The following is a 17,473-nucleotide window of genomic DNA, read 5'->3' as shown; positions in this document are numbered from 1 at the left end:
GGAATTGGAGAACACACTTGTGGTTGCCAAGGGGGAGGGGGAGGGAGTGGGATGGATTGGGAATTTGGGTTCACAGATGCAAACTATTGCCTTTGGAATGGATAAGCAATGAGATTCTGCTGGATAGCACTGGGAACTATATCTAGTCATTTAGATGGAGCATGATAATGTGAGAAAAAAGTATGTATACATACATGTATGTGTAACTGGATCACCATGCTCTACAGTAGAAAATTGACAGAACACTGTAAACCAGCTATAATGGAAAAAACAAAAATCATTATTTAGAAAAGAAAAAGAAAATAAGCAGACCAATAATAATAATAATAAAAATAAGTTAACAGCATCAAAAATATTGTGAAAGACTGACTTTCTAAACACACACTTTTCTTAAGCCCACCCATGGTAACTAAGGGCATCTTTACCAGGTGTGCATGATGAGGCTAAGTTCCTTTGGCCAGAAACCCCAACAGATGGTGACTTAAACACTGGGAAGTTTATTTGTCTCCATTCCTGTCCAGCAGCCTAGGTTGGGGGCTGGCAAACAGCCTGGGGTCAAATCTAGCCTGATCTCTGTCTGTTTGTTTCTAACTTAAGAATAGTCTTTACAGGAAGTTCCCATTGTGGCTCAGCAGTAATGAGCCTGACTAGCCCCCATGAGGACATGCGTTTTACCCCTAGCCTTGCTCAGTGGGTTAAGGATCCAGTGTTACTGTGAGCTGTGGAGCAGGTCAGAGATGCAGCTTGGATCCCGCATTGCCGTCACTCTAGCGTCAGCAGCAGCTACAGCTCTGATTCAATTTTTTTTTAAAGAATATTTTTGTCTTTTTTTATAGGGTTTTTGTTTGTTTGTTTGTTGTTTTGTTTTTGCTTTTTAGGGCCACACCTATGGCATATGGAAGTTCCCAGGCTAGGGGTTGGTCTGCAACCTACACCACAGCTCACGGCAACGCCGGATCGTTAACCCACTGAGCAAGGGCAGGGACCGAACCCACAACCTCATGGTTCCTAGTCGGATTCGTTAACCACTGCGCCACGACGGGAACTCCCTTACTTGTGTTTTCTACACTTACATGTAGCTAATGTTTTTTAGACATCGCAGTGAGAAAGTTTTCCCATTTTTGTTCACACTGAATTTGCCTAATATGCACTCCTATCGAAGGTTCTCGTCTTGACCTGGCTGCTCTGCGAAAAAAGTTCATGCATGTTCCTTCTTCCGTATGGAATTGAGTAAGCAGAGAGATGAATTTTCCCTTTTTCGAATCATGACTTTACAAATAATCTTGTATCACTTGGTTATGTGATGTGTTTGAAGAGCTCCGATCAGCTGTGCTCTAGTCTGAAGACTACGGCTGCCTGAGACTGCAGTCCTGCTTCTGAGCAGAACCAGGACAGAAAAATCGGCCACTTCATCCTAGAACAGTATTGAATTAGCCTTCTAAATGAGAACCATAACCAGGCCATGTACATCACGATTCCCATACTTGACATGTTCTGAAATTAGAAACAGAATAATATTGGAAGTCTTTGGAGTGCAAGATGGTTTTAAAAATTTGAAGATTAAATGTATTACAGTCTATAGGGTGTTCTGTCACATCTCCCAAAGCCTTGTTAGACCAACTTACATATGGAAAGGAGAAAACTTACCTCACATTGATGAAGGAAAATGCTTTAATAAATTCCATAGGAATAACCGGTTGTTCCACTGGAGAAGAAAAAAAGTCAAATTTGATTTCTCCCTCACAACATATACACATTCATTCCAGAAGCATTAAGGAGTTGAGTGAAAACAATTTTTAAAGTATGAGAAGAAAATATAGAAAAAGCCTTTGTGAGGAAGACACAAAACCCAGATGCCATAAAGGAAAAACAATCTATTGACCTTTATTCAGGCTTAAACCTTCTGGAAGGCAAAAGACAAGATAGGTCAAAGGCAGTCTTCTCAATACATATTCTCAGAATATAAAGTGTATATGCCATGGAAAAATGATGTCAAAAGAAAATTTTTATGAATGAATAAAGCACACAGTAAGGATATAAGCAAATTTCTTCGATTAAGAAATACAAATGGGAGTTCCTGTTGTGACTCAGTGGTTAACGAACCCGACTAGTATCCATGAGGACACAGGTTCGATCCCTGGCTTCGCTCATTGGGTTAGGGATCCAGCGTTGCTGTGAGCTGTGGTGTAGGTTGTAGACACGGCTCAAATGCCCAGTTGCTGTGGCTGTGGTGTAGGCTGGCAAAAAAAAAAAAAAAAAAAAGAAAGAAAAGAAAAGAAATACAAATGGCTTACAAATAAATGAAGAGTGTCTCAAACAATGAGACATCATTTTATTATAGGCAAGCAAACGAAGGGCAAACATATGAAACGCTGTGCAGCATGTGAGGAAATGGAGACTTGATTGGGTGTAGGTTGGGAGAAAATTTGGGAGGCCCTGACAACATTTAAAAATCTTGTTTCCCTGCGTGAAGGGTATATGCGTTCTCTGTATGTATTTTTATAAATTTAAAATTATTTTATGGAGTTCCCATTGTGGCACAGTGGAAATGAATCTGACTAGGAACCATGAGGTTGCAGGTTCGATCCCTGGCCTTGCTCTCAGTGGGTTAAGGATCTGAGCTGTGGTGAGCTGTGGTGTAGGTCCCAGATGTGGCTTGGACCCCACGTTGTTGTGGCTGTGGCGTAGGCCGGCAGCTACAGCTCCAATTAGACCCCTGGTCTGGGAACCTCCATATGCCATGAGTGAGGCCCTAAGAAGACCAAAAAAAAAAAAAAAAAAAAAATCCTGTTTCCTTCAACCCAGCAATTCTATCTCTGTTAGCTATTCCTTAAGAAATACTTACACACGTGCAGAAAGAATGATACACAAGGGTATTAATGTTTCTAATGGTGAAAACCGAAAAGAGAGACGTTTGTAGCAGAATGGATAAACAGGTTAAAAAGATGGAGTTCTATTTGTATGGACCAATATGACAGTTGTCTTATGAAATGACTGAGTGAAAAAGCAACTTTTAGTTTGGGTGTGTGTGTGTACACCTCTATAAAGCATTCATTTAAAAAATTCATAAAACAAAACTATAATGATTTGTTTGTATTCATATATGTGACTGTGCAGAAAACGGCTGAAAGGACGGCCACCTCTTGATGGCTGCTTCTGAGGCATGTGATTGGGTGGGGCTGGCTGAGGAAGGACGTTCACTTGTGTTTTAATGTTTGAGAGGGCATTTATGGAGAAGACCCTCTCTGAGAGAATTTATTCTGTATTACGGATGCAATTAAAATTAAATTCCAGGAGTTCCCATCGTGATTCAGTGGTTAACGCATCCGACTAGGAACCATGATGTTGCGGGTTCGATCCCTGGCCTCGCTCAGTGGGTTAAGGATCTGGCATTGCTGTGATCTGTGGTGTAGGTCGCAGATGAGGCTGGAATCCTGCATTGCTGTGGCTGTGGCATAGGCCAGAGGCTACACCTCAGGTTAGACCCCTAGCCTGGGAATCTCTATATTCTGTGGGTGCGGCCCTAGAAAAGACAAAAAGATGGAGTTCCAGTCGTGGCGCAGTGGTTAACGAAACCGACTAAGAACCATGAGGTTGCAGGTTCGATCCCCGGCCTTGCTTAATGGGTTAAGGATCTGGCGTTGCCGTGAGCTGTGGTGTAGGTTGCAGACAAGGCTGGGATCCCATGTTGCTGTGGCTGTTGCATAGGCTGGTGGCTATAGCTCTGATTCGACCCCTAGCCTGGGAACCTCCATATGCCGCAGGAGCAGCCCAAGAAATGGCAAAAAGAAAAAAAAAATTAAATTCCAAACAAAGCAAAAATACCTGGTGAGATCATTTGGGGCCTGTGCACTCTCCTAGTTCATTCAAGATATTTCTACAATGCTTCTTTCACTAGCTGGTACATTGTTCACTTACACACTCCAGTGTGTATCTTTACAAGTCAGACTGGCCAAGTGTGAGGGGGACCTGTGATATGTTCTTAAATTTATCATTTTATACCATTTGGATGGGAAGCAACAGTTGTTCCCTAGCTTTGTAATTCATTTCATTGCTTAGAAGTAATAACTGGAAAAAAGAGTTTAAAAGCCATCATTATTTTCAAAAACTTTGACCAATAATTGCTTTGAAATGGCAGGTTCCTTGGTAAAATATCAAGGCTTAAAGTGAAGGCTTCTGAATTTTTGTTCTTTATTAGAAAGTTAAAATACTCCCATTTATAACTGCACTCAAAGTCCAACAGAATGGACTAAGATTTCTGCCAAATGTTCTTACTTAACATTCTTCTAGTTTTAGCAATACCAATGGTTACTTTCACATTTTAAAAAACATCTTAGCAGCAGAAGGGAAGTCTGTGGAAAACCTAGTGTCTTCATTTTACACCTTAGTAAATTCAGGCTAAACCAACATCAAATTAACCAGAAATTAAGATTAGAGCTTGTCTTCTGCCCTCTGGCCTAAGTTTTCGGGTTCTCCCCCCCATATGTGGCTATCTCTCACAAACTACACACACTTTCTTAAATCTTCTGATAGTGCTTTCTAAAACCGAAAGTTTTACTTCCGGGGTAAGAATTATAATACAGCATTTCATATGCTGAGATTGGAATATTTAGAAAAAGATGAGATTTAAGATAACGATAAATGCATCTGTACTGTGAATTAAAATGAAAAAAAAAATTCACTCTGACTTAGGGGGTGACACTTGCAAAAATAAGATTCTGGTCCAGCATACAACATATACTCATTTGTATATTACAGAGTGATTCTCCACACTATTTCATTTTAAAATGAAAAATTTAAAAGACTCTCTGTTGTTCTTTTATTTTTAAATGGGTTCTATTTTTCAACTAGTCTAAAGAAATTATTACCATGTATTAGTTTTTCAGTGACTTAATGTGAGACCAAAGTGTATATTATTCCAACAACCAATAACAAAAACATTTCGCAGAAAGATTTTTTGCTGCATATGTCAGATTTTTAATGACCTTTCATGTAAAAATGCCTTAAATAAAAGTCCTCGAAATGCATTTTAAGGTTGAGTAAATACAGTTAAGACTAAAACAAAATTCATTTGTCCTGTACTAGCCTATTATACTACAGCAAAGAGCTACATCAGTCAGTAGAATGCTGTGAAATTGCAAGCAACTGCCTACATGCCTGGTGTTTTCCCAGCACAGCTGACCAAAATGTATGTTAGAGGGGGTGTGACAGTTGGCTTCATCAGAATGTCTGGTGACCACCATCAGTCACAGAGGCCTTAGAAGAGAACCAGTCTCTTTCCTCCTATGAATTATAAATTAGACCTGCTTTTGTTATGAAACTTATTCGCTGCAAGTCTGTGGCTGAAATTTTATGATGTATCCCTGAATTTAAGTCCCCAAGGTGAGGTCTGTAGACTCACGTTTGCACAGAACCCACCCTGCAGAAGTCAAGTGCAGCGCCAAGGACAAGATGTAAGACCACAGCCACAAATTATATGATAAAGAAGAACCAAGGACGTCGGGGAAACGTGATCAAATGATAATATTTATCTGTCCGATAAGCAAAAATTCAAACCTATGCCCCCGTTCTGCTTTAGATTGTGTCCCTGCCTGTATTCAGTCGCGTATTTGGGGTGATAACGTAATGGAAAATTCGGGGGTGATTAGTGTTGGAAAAAAATAGCTTTAGTGCACATTTTAACCAATTCCAGGCCACATAAAAGGAGAAAGCTTAGGTGGGCTGCTGCCCCGGGCTGGCCAGCCACTTTTAGAGAAGAAAAGAACAAATGATTCCATAACGTTAAGGTTTGGGGGAAATCTACTTTTGCTCTTTTCAAAAGATGAAAGGAGGCCGGAGGTGAGAAGGTGGGCCGGGCGGCTTGGTGCTCGGCGCCTGGAGGATCACAGAGGCCGCAAGAAGCTCTGGGCCTCCAGTGGCAGCCAAGCCACAGGTTTTGCCACTCTCATATTTGGGGGTGATGGCGGGAAGGCAAGCATCACCCATAAGATAGACTCAAGTATCACCAATATGAGACTCTGATAGGCTATTCTCTCCCTGCACTGGGTCCAGGCTCCGGATTCTTCCAGAAAGTTCTATCCACCTTGCTCCATGCAAACCCAGGCCCTGCACGCGCCTTCTCCTCCACACCTGGGTCGCCGAGTGGTTGGGCACCTGAGCCCGCCTCGCTCCCGCCTCGCCTCCCTCCTCCCCCGCGGTGGCCCTGGAAGGTGACTGCGTGCCCGGTTTGCAGACCGCCAGGATCGCGGAAGCTCAGTGACACAAGGGAAGAGGCTCCCGGGGCGCAGGCAGCTCCTGCAGACGTTCTCACGCGTTATGAGCGCAAAGTGAGCTCTCACTAAACTTCACTCCGCTAACCACGAGGGAAATAAAGGGCACGCCGCAGTGCCCGCTCCAGCCTGGCCTCCGCGCTGGCCGAAAGCTAAGACGCGGGATGTGCACCGCGGCCGCTCAGCTGCCAGGGCCCGAGCCGCCCGCTGCTGGCGGCTTCTCCAATTTCTCCCCTACGGGAGAAGGGAATCGCCCCTTTTGCTTCACGCCCGCGAGGCCGACGGACGGATCTGGGAGCTCTGCCCGGCGGGAGAGGACGCGGCGGCCCTGGGGCCCCTCGGCGGCGCCGGCGGCATCAGCTCCTCCGCGAGGGTTAACTGCCGTCCCCGCAGAGGCTTCCTCTCGCAGGCCCGGGAACGTGGATACCGCGCCCGCAGGATGTTCGCCGGCTGGGCTGGGCAGTCAGGAAACATGAGAAGGCCCGGGTATTCCTGTTCCCGGGCCGCGCGCGCCCGTCTGGGTAAATAAAGCCGCGACGCCGGCGGTGGCGGCGGTGAGCGCGCCGGAGCCCGCACCGAGAACATGCGGCGGGGATGGGAGTGCGCCTAGGCTCGACGCGGGAGAGCCAGCTGCCCTGCCGCCGGCCGCGGGCCCCCCGGCCACAGGTACTGCCGGCGCTCGCGGCGTCCCCGCGCGGGGCGGCGGGGAGGGAGACTCGCTTCGGCTCCGAACCTCTCCTTCCCTCTATCCAGGGCGCCTGGGCGCTCCCCGCCCTTCCCCCACCTCCCTCCGAGGTCCACCCGCGACGCTCCCGGGGAGGGGGGGTGGCGGCCAAGGCTGGCCCGAGGGTCTGCGAGGAGCCGGGGAGCCCACCTGGCCGCGCCTCCTTGGCTTAAAACTGTTCGCTGGCATTGGGCGGGACGGTTCCGCAGGGAGGGAGCTTCTCGAGCAACATTGTGGCGTGAATCCGGGTAAGTGGGGAGCTCGGGGGCCAAGAAGCGGCGTTGGGTACCGTGAGCGGGCCTCGGGGGCCAGGATCCTGCCCGCGGACCTTCGCCGCCCTCTCCCGCCACGCCTGCCGACTGCAAACCCAGACCGCGCGGGCTCGGTGGCGGTGACCCCTGGGTGGGCTTGGGAGCAGGGAGGGTCTTCCCAGGTAAACTTCGCGGTGCGGCCGCTGGGAAAAATATACTGCTACAGACAGGACTGGGCTGAGGTGGGGACCAAGGGACCTGGGCTGGTGAACACAGCAGCCTCAACGCAGATCACTACGCGCACTGATTTAAAAAGAAAAACAAGGTGCGTCCTGACCGCAGAACAGTCACTTCGAACACGGACATTTGCTTTCACACTTAGCGCTGAGGCTGTGCGCACACCCCAGACACATACCTGTCTGCGCAGGAGGGCTCAGCCCGACCGTACACCAGGCCGCCGGCAGAGGTCTGACTTCGTCTCCCCACAAACACCGACGGGATCTGCCGTTTCGTCGCTGTGGTCGCGACCCTAAACGTCGCGCGAGGCCGTGTCGTGGAGGGCGGGGCGGGGGCGTTGGCGAGCGCAGGCCCTCGCTGGCAGGGCCTCAGTGTGTGCGGGGGTGGCAGCCCTGGCGGGGGCGGGGCAGGATGAGGGGGCACTGGCGGCGAGAACGCGAGCTGCCCCCCAGGCGCGGGGAGGGAAGATGGGGCGGTAACCCGACTGCTCCACGGCGGCGCTGACCCACCCCTGAGGCTCGCGAGTGTCGGGCAGAGGCTCCTGGACGCCGCGAACCGGGGGGTGAGCTGGCTGCTTTCCCCGACGGAGGCAGGCCAGGCGGTGAGGGGACCGCGATGCCTCTTTCCGCTCCTAACACCCTTGTAACTTCTGAGGTGGTTCCCCTAGACCGCAGAGAGGGGTGGGTGTAGAAAGGCTCTGTCTGGGCTGGCGGCTCGCACCCGTGCTGCTGAAGGGGCCCGACAGTGACAAGCAGCTGGGGGCCAGGACCCTGTGCATCCGGGAGCGGTCTGGGGGATGGTAGGAGACTCAGGCGGGGAGGGGAAGAGTTTGGTGCATTAGTCCCCGACGCCACTAAACTTCCTAGCTATGGAATTTGCTAACTTTCCCTGCCCTCACCCCTACCCCAAGGACTGTAGCCGGAATAAGGACGCAGGGGTTTCAGCCAAACCATCCAGGATCTAGAAAACATGCAAATCCCCGAAATCCCGGTATGGCCTGGGACTCATTAACTGGGGCTTGCGGATGCGGTTGTTCATTTTACCCCAAATTTTCCCTTGCTTCCAACCCCTCCTTACGACCCGAGTGGGAGCTCTGAGAGGCTTTTGTCTTCTGTTGTGATTGAAGAACCACGCGCAGCCCCGCGCCTATTCTCCGCTTTCCGGAGGGTGCTTCTTCCCGATTAAAACCAACTCAGGAAGGCTTTTTCAGGAATTCCTTTCCTTTGCTTCCGCGGGTAAACTATTCCTGGTTGAAGTTCCTTGGGGGCTGGATAGCTCGGGCAAAGAGAAGGGTGGGTACCTGTCCCGGGAGTATTGGGGGCGAGTGACGGGGCGGGGGAGCGGAGTAGCCAAGTAGGGGGAGGCGGGGGTCCCTGCGTTCAGGTGCGGCGGCGCCGCTCCTCCCCTGAGCTCCGCAGCCCGGCGCCGCGGCCAAGTTAGGGGCTGGGGACGCTCAGGAGTGTGAGCGCTCCCCGGGAGTAATGTGATGTATCTTTATCTTCCAGAACCCGAGCCTTGCGGAGCTCCTGGCGGCCCGGCCCGGAGGCCCTGCGGCTGTGCCGCGCGCCCCTGCCCGTCTGCACCATGAACACCATCGTCTTCAACAAGCTCAGCGGCGCGGTGCTTTTTGAGGACCGAGGCGCTTCGGAGCGGGAGCGGGGCGGCCGGCCCTTCGGCGGCGTCCTGGACAGTCCCCACGCCCGCCCCGAGGTGGGCATTACGGACGGCCCGCCCCTCAAGGACAACCTGGGTCTGCGACACCGAAGGACCGGGTAGGCGCACTCCCCGCGGGCCCTGCCTGCCCACAGCCGGGAGGGTTGTGGGCTCTGAGCAGCGAGGGCGGGCGAGTGGCAACCGGGCCCAAGGTTGGGGGCCCGGAGTTATGCAGGGAGGATAAGTCTCCGCCTCCCTGTCTCTGCGTTCTCAGTAAAGGTATTAGTTGATCAAAATACGGACCGATTCGTTAGAAGAGCTCGAAAGAGAATCGTGGAAAACTGAGGACCCCTGAAACTGTCCTTAGTCCTCGTTGCGTGGACCTCAGGATGGGGGGTTATTCGTCTCTCTCCGGCGCGGAGGCGGGGCTGAGGGCGCGGCAGAGGCACGGAGCGGGGCCAGGCAGTCGGGGCTTCCCAGGTCAGGCCGTCCCCGGGGCTTCCTCTCTCTTGCCGCGACTGGGCCTGGCCAAGGTGTCAGGAAGGTCGGCTCCCCACTGGGCGCCCGGGATGCGCGCGGCTCCGCGGGGCCAGCTGAGAGCCCGGAGCCGGGAGGGGCGGGGGTGCCGCGGCTCCACCGACCGGGTTTCGGTTTAGGGGGCCGAGGGGCTGCGGCTGGGCGAGAGCTCGCGGGCCGCCAGCTGCTGTGGCTGCAGAGGCGCGGAGGGCCATCTGTAGCCCCGCCACGTCCCTGCGGTCGCGGGAGCGAGCTCCCTGCGGGGGGAGGGGCGGCCGCGCGGGCCCGCTCCACCTGAAAGATTGCATCAGCTGCTTGTTCTGCGGCGTGGCTGCTTGGTAAAATAGAGATTAGGTTTCGTCAAAATGTGACTACCGGTCCTCGCGGCTGGAATTGCATTTCAAAGTGTTTAAAGAGGCAGAAGCCCCGGAGGCGGCGGCGCGGCGACACCTCCCGGAGCCGCCGGGGAGCGCAGCGCCCACCGCCCGGCTCCGCTGCTCTATCTCTTCCTCCTTTGAATACGATTTTCCTGAGGTCTTTTTACTTTACTTGCTGGCCAGACCTTTCCATAGTTTTAAACTGTAGTGGAAAGGCCCCCGAGAGTTGTTATTTTTTAAGGTTCTGCATCTTTCTTGGATAATTCCCCCTTTACCCAGAGGATCCAAGGAATCCGGAGGGCTTGAAAAGAACCGGGGCAACGGGGCGGCCACCCTCCCTTGCTTCATTCCCCACGTCCAGTGGGCACCTTTCCTTTGACCACAGGGGACGGGAAGCCCCAGGGCTTGAGTCCCCAAAGAACATTCGAGAGGAGGCCGCAGCCTCCGCGCTGCCGGAGAGGCCAGGCCCCTGGAGGGCGCGGTGCCGGCGGGCCAGGGCCTGTGACAGCCCTGCAGCGCAGATCTGTGGCGTGAATAACAGTGATCTTCAAGTCACCTGTACCTGTAACCTCTGGCTTCGAGATATTCCCCCTTTCAGTGCAAACCTGTTGGCCTTGACTGCCTTTGCCCCTCGTGTGACCGCCAAGGGTATTTCGAAGCCAGAGGCCCAGCAAAGGCTGATCCCACCCGGACAATGTGTGGCTCCCACCTCTGCCTGGCCTCTCCGTCGGGGCGCGGGCGGGAGCGTTGGGTGCTGGGCCGGCGCGGCTCACCGGGCCCCTCCTCTCCGGTGTCGCAGGGCCCGGCAGAACGGCGGGAAGGTGAGGCACAAGAGGCAGGCCCTGCAAGACATGGCGCGGCCCCTTAAGCAGTGGCTTTACAAGCACCGCGACAACCCGTACCCAACCAAGACGGAGAAGATACTCCTGGCGCTCGGCTCGCAGATGACGCTAGTGCAGGTAATCGGGCCACCAGCCCTGCGGGGCTCCGGGGCGGCGCGGCGGGTATCCACCTCCCCGCTGCTGGGCAGGACGGGCAGGCTGGGGCGGAGAGGGCCGCCCGCGCTCTGCTTCCTCTGGCCCAGGGTGGTGACGGGCTGGCACAGGGACAGAGCGCTGTTGTGAGCAGGGTGTCCGGGTTTCCTCCCATCTTTTCTAAGCTTGGTTCCAGAGGGTTGTATGGTGTTAAAGAGGGCCGTGAAAAGGCAAGCGCACAGTTCGGACAAGATGTCTGGGAGTCTGGATTCTGGGGCCCCATGTAGAGGCCTGCGGATGGAACTACCCCGAAGTGATTTTTCACACTCGAGTCTGCATACGAATCGCCTGGAGGACTTGTTAAAACCCAGATTGCTGGGCCGCCCCCAGGAATTTGTGATTCAGTAGTCGGTCTTGGATGGGGACGATCTTTTGTATTTCTGACCCGTTCTCCTGGCCCTGGACCCACACTTTGAAAACCAGGCAGGAAGGCATCCCACTTTACGGCCCCCATGTTCAAGGTCAAGAATGGGATGACCTTCAATTTCACAGAGCTAGGAGATGGGTTGGAAGGGCTAAAAGTGGGTTTGGGATTTTTTTTTTTTTTTTTTTTTTTTTTAATGAGGCACCCTGGGCCTTAGCCACAAAATTTTGCTGCTGCTGTGTTTCTCCTGGGGTTAAGGAGAGGCAGGTTTCAAGTGCTTGGGTTACTTTGTCGAATGTAGAGAAATGGTGTAAGTTTGTTTCCTCTCTAGGGATCAGCGCTCCTTTACATTTCACAAGGTTATTTTTCCCCCTTCATTTTATCTGATATTCACAAAAGCAGGGTGAGGTAGAGCAGGTATTAGCAGCATTTTGCAGATGAGTTAACCAAGGCAGGAGGAGGGTGTGTTATTAGGGGTAGAGATAGGCCTGGAAACAGTGTAATTTCAGCTCAAATGTTCTTTCCATCACACCAGTTTTCTTTGGTAAATAGAGTGACAGGAACTTTTCTGCATGCAGATAGAACACATTTCCTCAGAAAGAAGAAGAGGAGGAGCTAAAAGAGCTGAGAAGTCTCATGCATTATCCCAGCCCTGCATCACTGCATTTGTGAACTTTTGGTCATTCTGTTAAAATTATAGTAAGAGCCCCAAGATAAAAAAGAATATTTAACTATTAGATAACAAAAAATTGCTTTCCAGAGTATTTAAGATTGTCATTTTAGGAATTGCTGGAAGGTTTGACAAAGCATGAAAATTGACTTGTATTCAGTCTTATTAAAACTGTAATATGCATTTGTCTACTTATTTTCGGTATACAGTTGTAGTGAAAAACATCTGTTTTGCTTTATATTAACAGGCAGTAGTATTAATAGTGATTTGCTGCAGCACTGGAGGGGATAATTAATTTAGTGTTCTTGGCTTAATATCTATTTGACATAAAACTATGAACTTTCAATGATTTTCAAAAGTAGTTTTTAAATAAATTACCCCAATCAAGGAAAACTTGACTTTTGAAAATAAATGCGTACTTTCAAGTTTTAGTTTAAACCCGTATGCTATTTATTTTGAAAGTACACTAATTTATAGAGCTATTTGAATATTTCACTGTGATGTCAGCAATAAAACATCAGATTATTAATTACATTACGTAGTTCCATGCTTAATACTTGCCATTCTTTCATACAGAGAGCAAAAAATGTTTATGGCATACTTAGGACATTTTTAATTATGAGAAGTATTAATTGTCATTAGCAGAGACATTTATATTTTCATGTGCAGTAGGTTTTTTTGAGCTGCAATATAAGTAGTTGTCGTTTTAATACAGAATAAGATTATTTTCTACCTCTAATGATACAAGTACAAGTAACAGTTCTTTTTACATTAAAATCTTGGTAAGACTATTGCACTTTTCTTTTCTTTTTTCTTTTTTTTTTTTTGTCTTTCGTCTTTTTCCACGGCATATGGAGGTTGCCAGGCTGGGGGTCTAATTGGAGCTGTTGCCGCCGGCCTACACCACAGCCACAGCAACACCAGATCCGAGCCACATCTGCCACCTGCACCACAGCTCATGGCAATGCCGGATCCTTAACCAACTGAGCGAGGCCAGGGATCGAACCCGAAACCTCATGGTTCCTAGTCGGATTCGTCCCCACTGCGCCATGACAGGAACTCTCAGACTATTGCATTTTTCTAATTTACATGAAGTTTTTATTCATGTAGTAAAAACTTTTCCCATTACACTTTCTCTTACACTAGTCTTCAGAAAATAAAAATGCACACAAATGTATAGTTTTTAAATGGGGTAAAGGTAATTATTTATAATTTATACTGGTTAATGATCCCCAAATTTTATAATAAGTAAAGTTGGTTTCTGGAACGCTAAAGTAATAAATGGACAGAATGAAAATGTATAGAGTAACCTTATATATCATTCAGTTATTCTCAATTAGGCATAATGGAATGTCTATGTAAGAAAGTATAAATTTATGAATATAAGGGGTTTGTTTAAGTCAGACATGTATTAAACATCCAAAGCAAATTCTGACTCTATGGAAACCAAATAAATTATGTAAATACATTTTACTTCTGGGGGAAAAATAGCAAGCTGTGATCTGAATACAGCTTTTGAGCCCTGCAAATTAGACCCCTGTTTTGGGAGTCAGGTTCTCCCACTGAATAAATGTCTCCCGTGGAGTCAGGCTGCTTGAGAAGAGTGATCATGTCTTATTCATTCTTATGCACCCATTTCCTCCCAGCCCAGTACTTTCCATAGAGAAAACTATCTGCACATGTCTGTAGACTGAGTAGGTTCTAACTGGGGAATACCACTGTCATCACCATGTGACTTCCCGAAACGTCTTCCTGAAAACGGGAGAATGTCTTGAAATCAGACTAAGATCTAGTCTTAAAAGCCATCCCATTCCAGGAAAAACACAGAGGGCATCTCATTATCTTTATTTAATATGGCACGTCTACAAATCAGGCACTAGTATGACTCACTTTATTATTTTCAGTATATCTGAAAATATGTCATATTATATGTCATATTGTATGTCTGTAGACAAATATCAAGGGTTCTCCTTATTACTGGCTCCAAATTCTATTTCTTGCTGATTATAATACCTCCTGTCTCTGCTTCTCATAAGCGATATCAATAAATTATCAGCATAATTGTTAACAATTATGTCTTGCATTTGAAAATTTCCTTAACAAGACTGTCTCACATTTGAAAATTTCTTTTACATCTAACGTTTTCCTTTTGGTTGTGTGCCGTACTGCCATAGTTTTCGTAAGAAGGACTTTTGCCTTATTTTGCCACTCTTAAATTGACAAGGAAGGGTACCAAACCTGGCCAGCAATCTCCATTAAGCCTAGGAACAAAAAGCTGAAACTGTACTGGAGGGAATTTGTTTAAGACCATAGAAGTTACTTTTCCTGATAAATAGACGCGCTCAGGACAGTAATCAACACCTACATTTTATTCATCCTGGAAAGATGAAACAGAAAGAGGTTATTGACGCAACTTTCACGTTTTTCTACCCCTAGACTTGGCAGCTTGTCTTAAGGTGCTATAACTGTTTGCATTATTAACCTGGCAAATTGCTAATAAGACATAAGCGTTTTAATGAAATTAACAGGGAAATGATTTTTGTGTTTGTATATGTGTTTTGACTTTAACCAGCCAAAATAGTCCACTGGACATGACCATTGTTCACACATTCTAAAAATATATTTTCTACCCTCAAAATATAAACTGCTTTATTGTGGAATGATATAAAGTGATGTTCAGTTGGGGTTTTGTCTTTTTGTAGGATATGGAGCTTCCCTAGGGAATAATTACCTCTGAAGAAGTTGTTTTAAAAAGGGCAAATGGCTGTATCAGGCTTCACTATTTCTCATGTTTCTATATATATATATATTTAAAATATATGTTTTTTTCCTGGATTATGAGAGTGAAATGTCTACTCTGGGTGATTTTTTCCGTGATCATAACACAAGGTGCCATGCAAGTGGAGTTTGAGATTACATTTTAGTGATTGGATGTTAATCATAGTAGAAGGTTCAAATCCCTGTGCTACGTCCACGTGCCGTTTGGTTAAATCTGCTGTGTTGTGAGATTTTGCCCCTATGTTGATATAGCTCTGTTTTTGTTTGGCATTGAGTGCTTTTGCTGAGACACATGTGCACTTATCAACAATAAGGATTATGGCCACTGATAACTATTCAACAAAATCTCAGATTAGTCTTTCTACATTATTCTGAGTGTTACACTACATAGCAGAGAAATAAGGTGTTTAATATTTCAGTTGAATAAACAGATATGAGTTGGTAATTCTGTGTGTTCACAGGTAGACAGATGCCGGCATATCCCGTTGGGTTTACCGTAATGATTGCTCTGTCAATATGATGAATGTAAACACTTCTGTTAGAGTGGGATGAAAAGTACTTAGTTTTCTCTTCCAGCTTCTAGATATTTGGTTTTCTAAGCTTTCCCTATAAAACACAGTGTTTTTAAAGCTCTGAGTTTGACATTAAGATGCTGTTGCAGAACCTAGCCTTGCTCAGGAGGCCTGTTTCACGTAAAATAGAATTCAAGAGAATTTGAATGATAACCTGGAGGAATCCATAGTAAGTTAACGGTAGAAAATTTGAACTGACTGTTTTTACTTTCAGTGAAACAGATGGCATTTGCATTATATTCATCAGGAAAACAATTGCAAAATAATATTTAGGCAAATTTTCTCACCAGCTATTGTCTGCTGTTTGCACACCTTAACACAAGAAGATATTAAACACCCCAGACTATAGCCAGCCCTTGGGTTGTACTGTAAATTTCTGATAATAAGATAATGGCAGAGTAAATATATTGGCAGATTGGGTACCAGTCAAATTGATGAAATCAGTTTAGAAACAGCTTGTATTAGATGCCAGCAAACATTTATGGAACATCTTTCATGGTATAATGAATATACTCTGGTAAGAACTACGAGTATGTAAAACATAAAAAGGATGTGACTCCCGTATGTGAAAAGTTAGTTTATCCCACGTGATATTTATAGGTCCCCATGTTTGTATGTTAAAATTATAGTGTATTAATGTTTTTTTGAGATGAGAAGTCCATTGCATTTTTATAAAAATATGAAGAGTTTCGTAAGAATTGAATTTTACCCTATGTGGAACTATTTGTGGGCTGTGTTAAGAGCAAAGGTCCATTAAGATTTAAGATTAGTCTCTGAATTATATGATTAGTAAAGAAAGTCCCCAAAAGAAGTTTTGGAGTTGGATTCTAATAACTACAAGTGACGTAGACATAGGTGAAGTCGTAGGCCACCTTGGGTGAGAGGGACAGAGAAGGACACACACCTATCTGATCGTTAAAGGGTGGTGGCCAAGAGGAGAGGTAGGTTAGTACCAGCCGTAACAGAGATGGGTTAACACTTTTGCAGGAGAGCCTGGGCGGGCAGTATTCACAGATCTTAGTTCTCAGCGTTGGCAAGGATGTTAGGAACCATCTCATGCATTTTATAGATGTAAGGTTTGAAGTTCTGAAAAGTCGATCGAGTTATCTAAACTCACACAGCAGGACTTCCCGTTTTGGCACAGCGGTATCCATGAGTCTGTGGGTTCGATCACTGGCCTCGATTGATGGGTTAAGTATCCCGTGTTGCTGTGGCTGTGGCGTAGGCCGGCACCTGCAGCTCCGATTTGACCCCTAGCCTGGGAACTTCGACAGGCTGCCGATGCGGCCCTAAAAAGCAAAAAAAAAAAAAAAAAAAAACCACACACAAATAAATAAATAACCTGTCACACAGCATGTTCTTAGCCAGCTCAGAACAGGAAACCAGGTCTGTCCATTTTACAAGAATCAGAGGCTATCAGGTCATGGGCTGGATTTGAAAACGGTGATTAAGTCCCAACAGGGCGTCAATACTTGAATTTGATGGTGGTTGTTACATTCCATTCAAGTGGATGGAGTACAAGAGAGGGATGTTCAAAAAAATAATGTTCTAAAATTCCCAGTTCGTCCCTATGCTGTACAGTGGGGGGGAAAAAGTATGTTGGGGGAAATAGCAATAAAAAATAAAATAAAATAAAATAAAATAAAATTCCCAGTTCAAGGGATGTGGACGGACATTTTGGCCATGACTGGGAGAATAGACGGACCAGGACCGTGCTGCTTCCACGGTGCAGGTTCACGCGTGTATTGTGGCGAAGCATGGCCAGCTCTTCAGTGCTGGTCCTTCTGTATATGCAGGGACAACGTGTATTCATTCTTAGCACGGAACTCGGTGGCTAAAGCACAAGAGCTCCTCAGCCTGTGTTTGTTGAATGAATCGTCCCAGAAGTTGTAGAGGCTGTAGGTTTGTAGAGGTTGGAGAAGGCAGAATTTAGAGTCAGACTGAACCATGGTCATAATGGCACAGCTTGGCAGAGAGAGGGGGTTGGTAGAGATGAAGGCTTTTGAAATGCCATGGTGAGATATTAGA

General features: G+C 47.4%; 1 protein-coding gene and 1 long non-coding RNA gene across 7 annotated transcripts in view; one reads left to right on the top strand and one right to left on the bottom strand.

The window, feature by feature from the left end:
- Positions 1-228: 228 nt before the first annotated feature.
- On the bottom strand, positions 229-8,722 carry LOC125112791 (uncharacterized). The gene is made up of 3 exons (XR_007131253.1): positions 7,660-8,722; positions 1,648-1,705; positions 229-256 (listed from the first exon to the last, which is right to left on the bottom strand). It is a non-coding gene; the product is annotated as an uncharacterized LOC125112791 (long non-coding RNA).
- MKX (mohawk homeobox) overlaps positions 6,511-17,473 on the top strand; it is a 78,258-nt gene continuing 67,295 nt past the window's right edge. Inside the window, exons 1-3 of one of the 6 annotated variants that reach the window (XM_047755207.1) lie at positions 6,511-6,935; positions 8,987-9,253; positions 10,827-10,986. In XM_047755207.1, coding sequence (XP_047611163.1) covers positions 9,066-9,253; positions 10,827-10,986 — 348 coding nt within the window. In that variant the 5' untranslated portion in view covers positions 6,511-6,935; positions 8,987-9,065. Of the gene's footprint in view, positions 6,936-7,145; positions 7,242-7,922; positions 8,083-8,986; positions 9,254-10,826; positions 10,987-17,473 lie in introns of those variants that run through there. The other 5 variants (XM_047755208.1, XM_047755203.1, XM_047755206.1 and 2 more) reach the window with 5 other exon arrangements.

This window comes from Phacochoerus africanus, chromosome 12, assembly GCF_016906955.1.
Source record: "Phacochoerus africanus isolate WHEZ1 chromosome 12, ROS_Pafr_v1, whole genome shotgun sequence".
NCBI lineage: Eukaryota > Metazoa > Chordata > Mammalia > Artiodactyla > Suidae > Phacochoerus > Phacochoerus africanus.
Note: the sequence above shows the minus strand (reverse complement) of the source record. Positions and strands in the feature narration are given on the sequence as shown.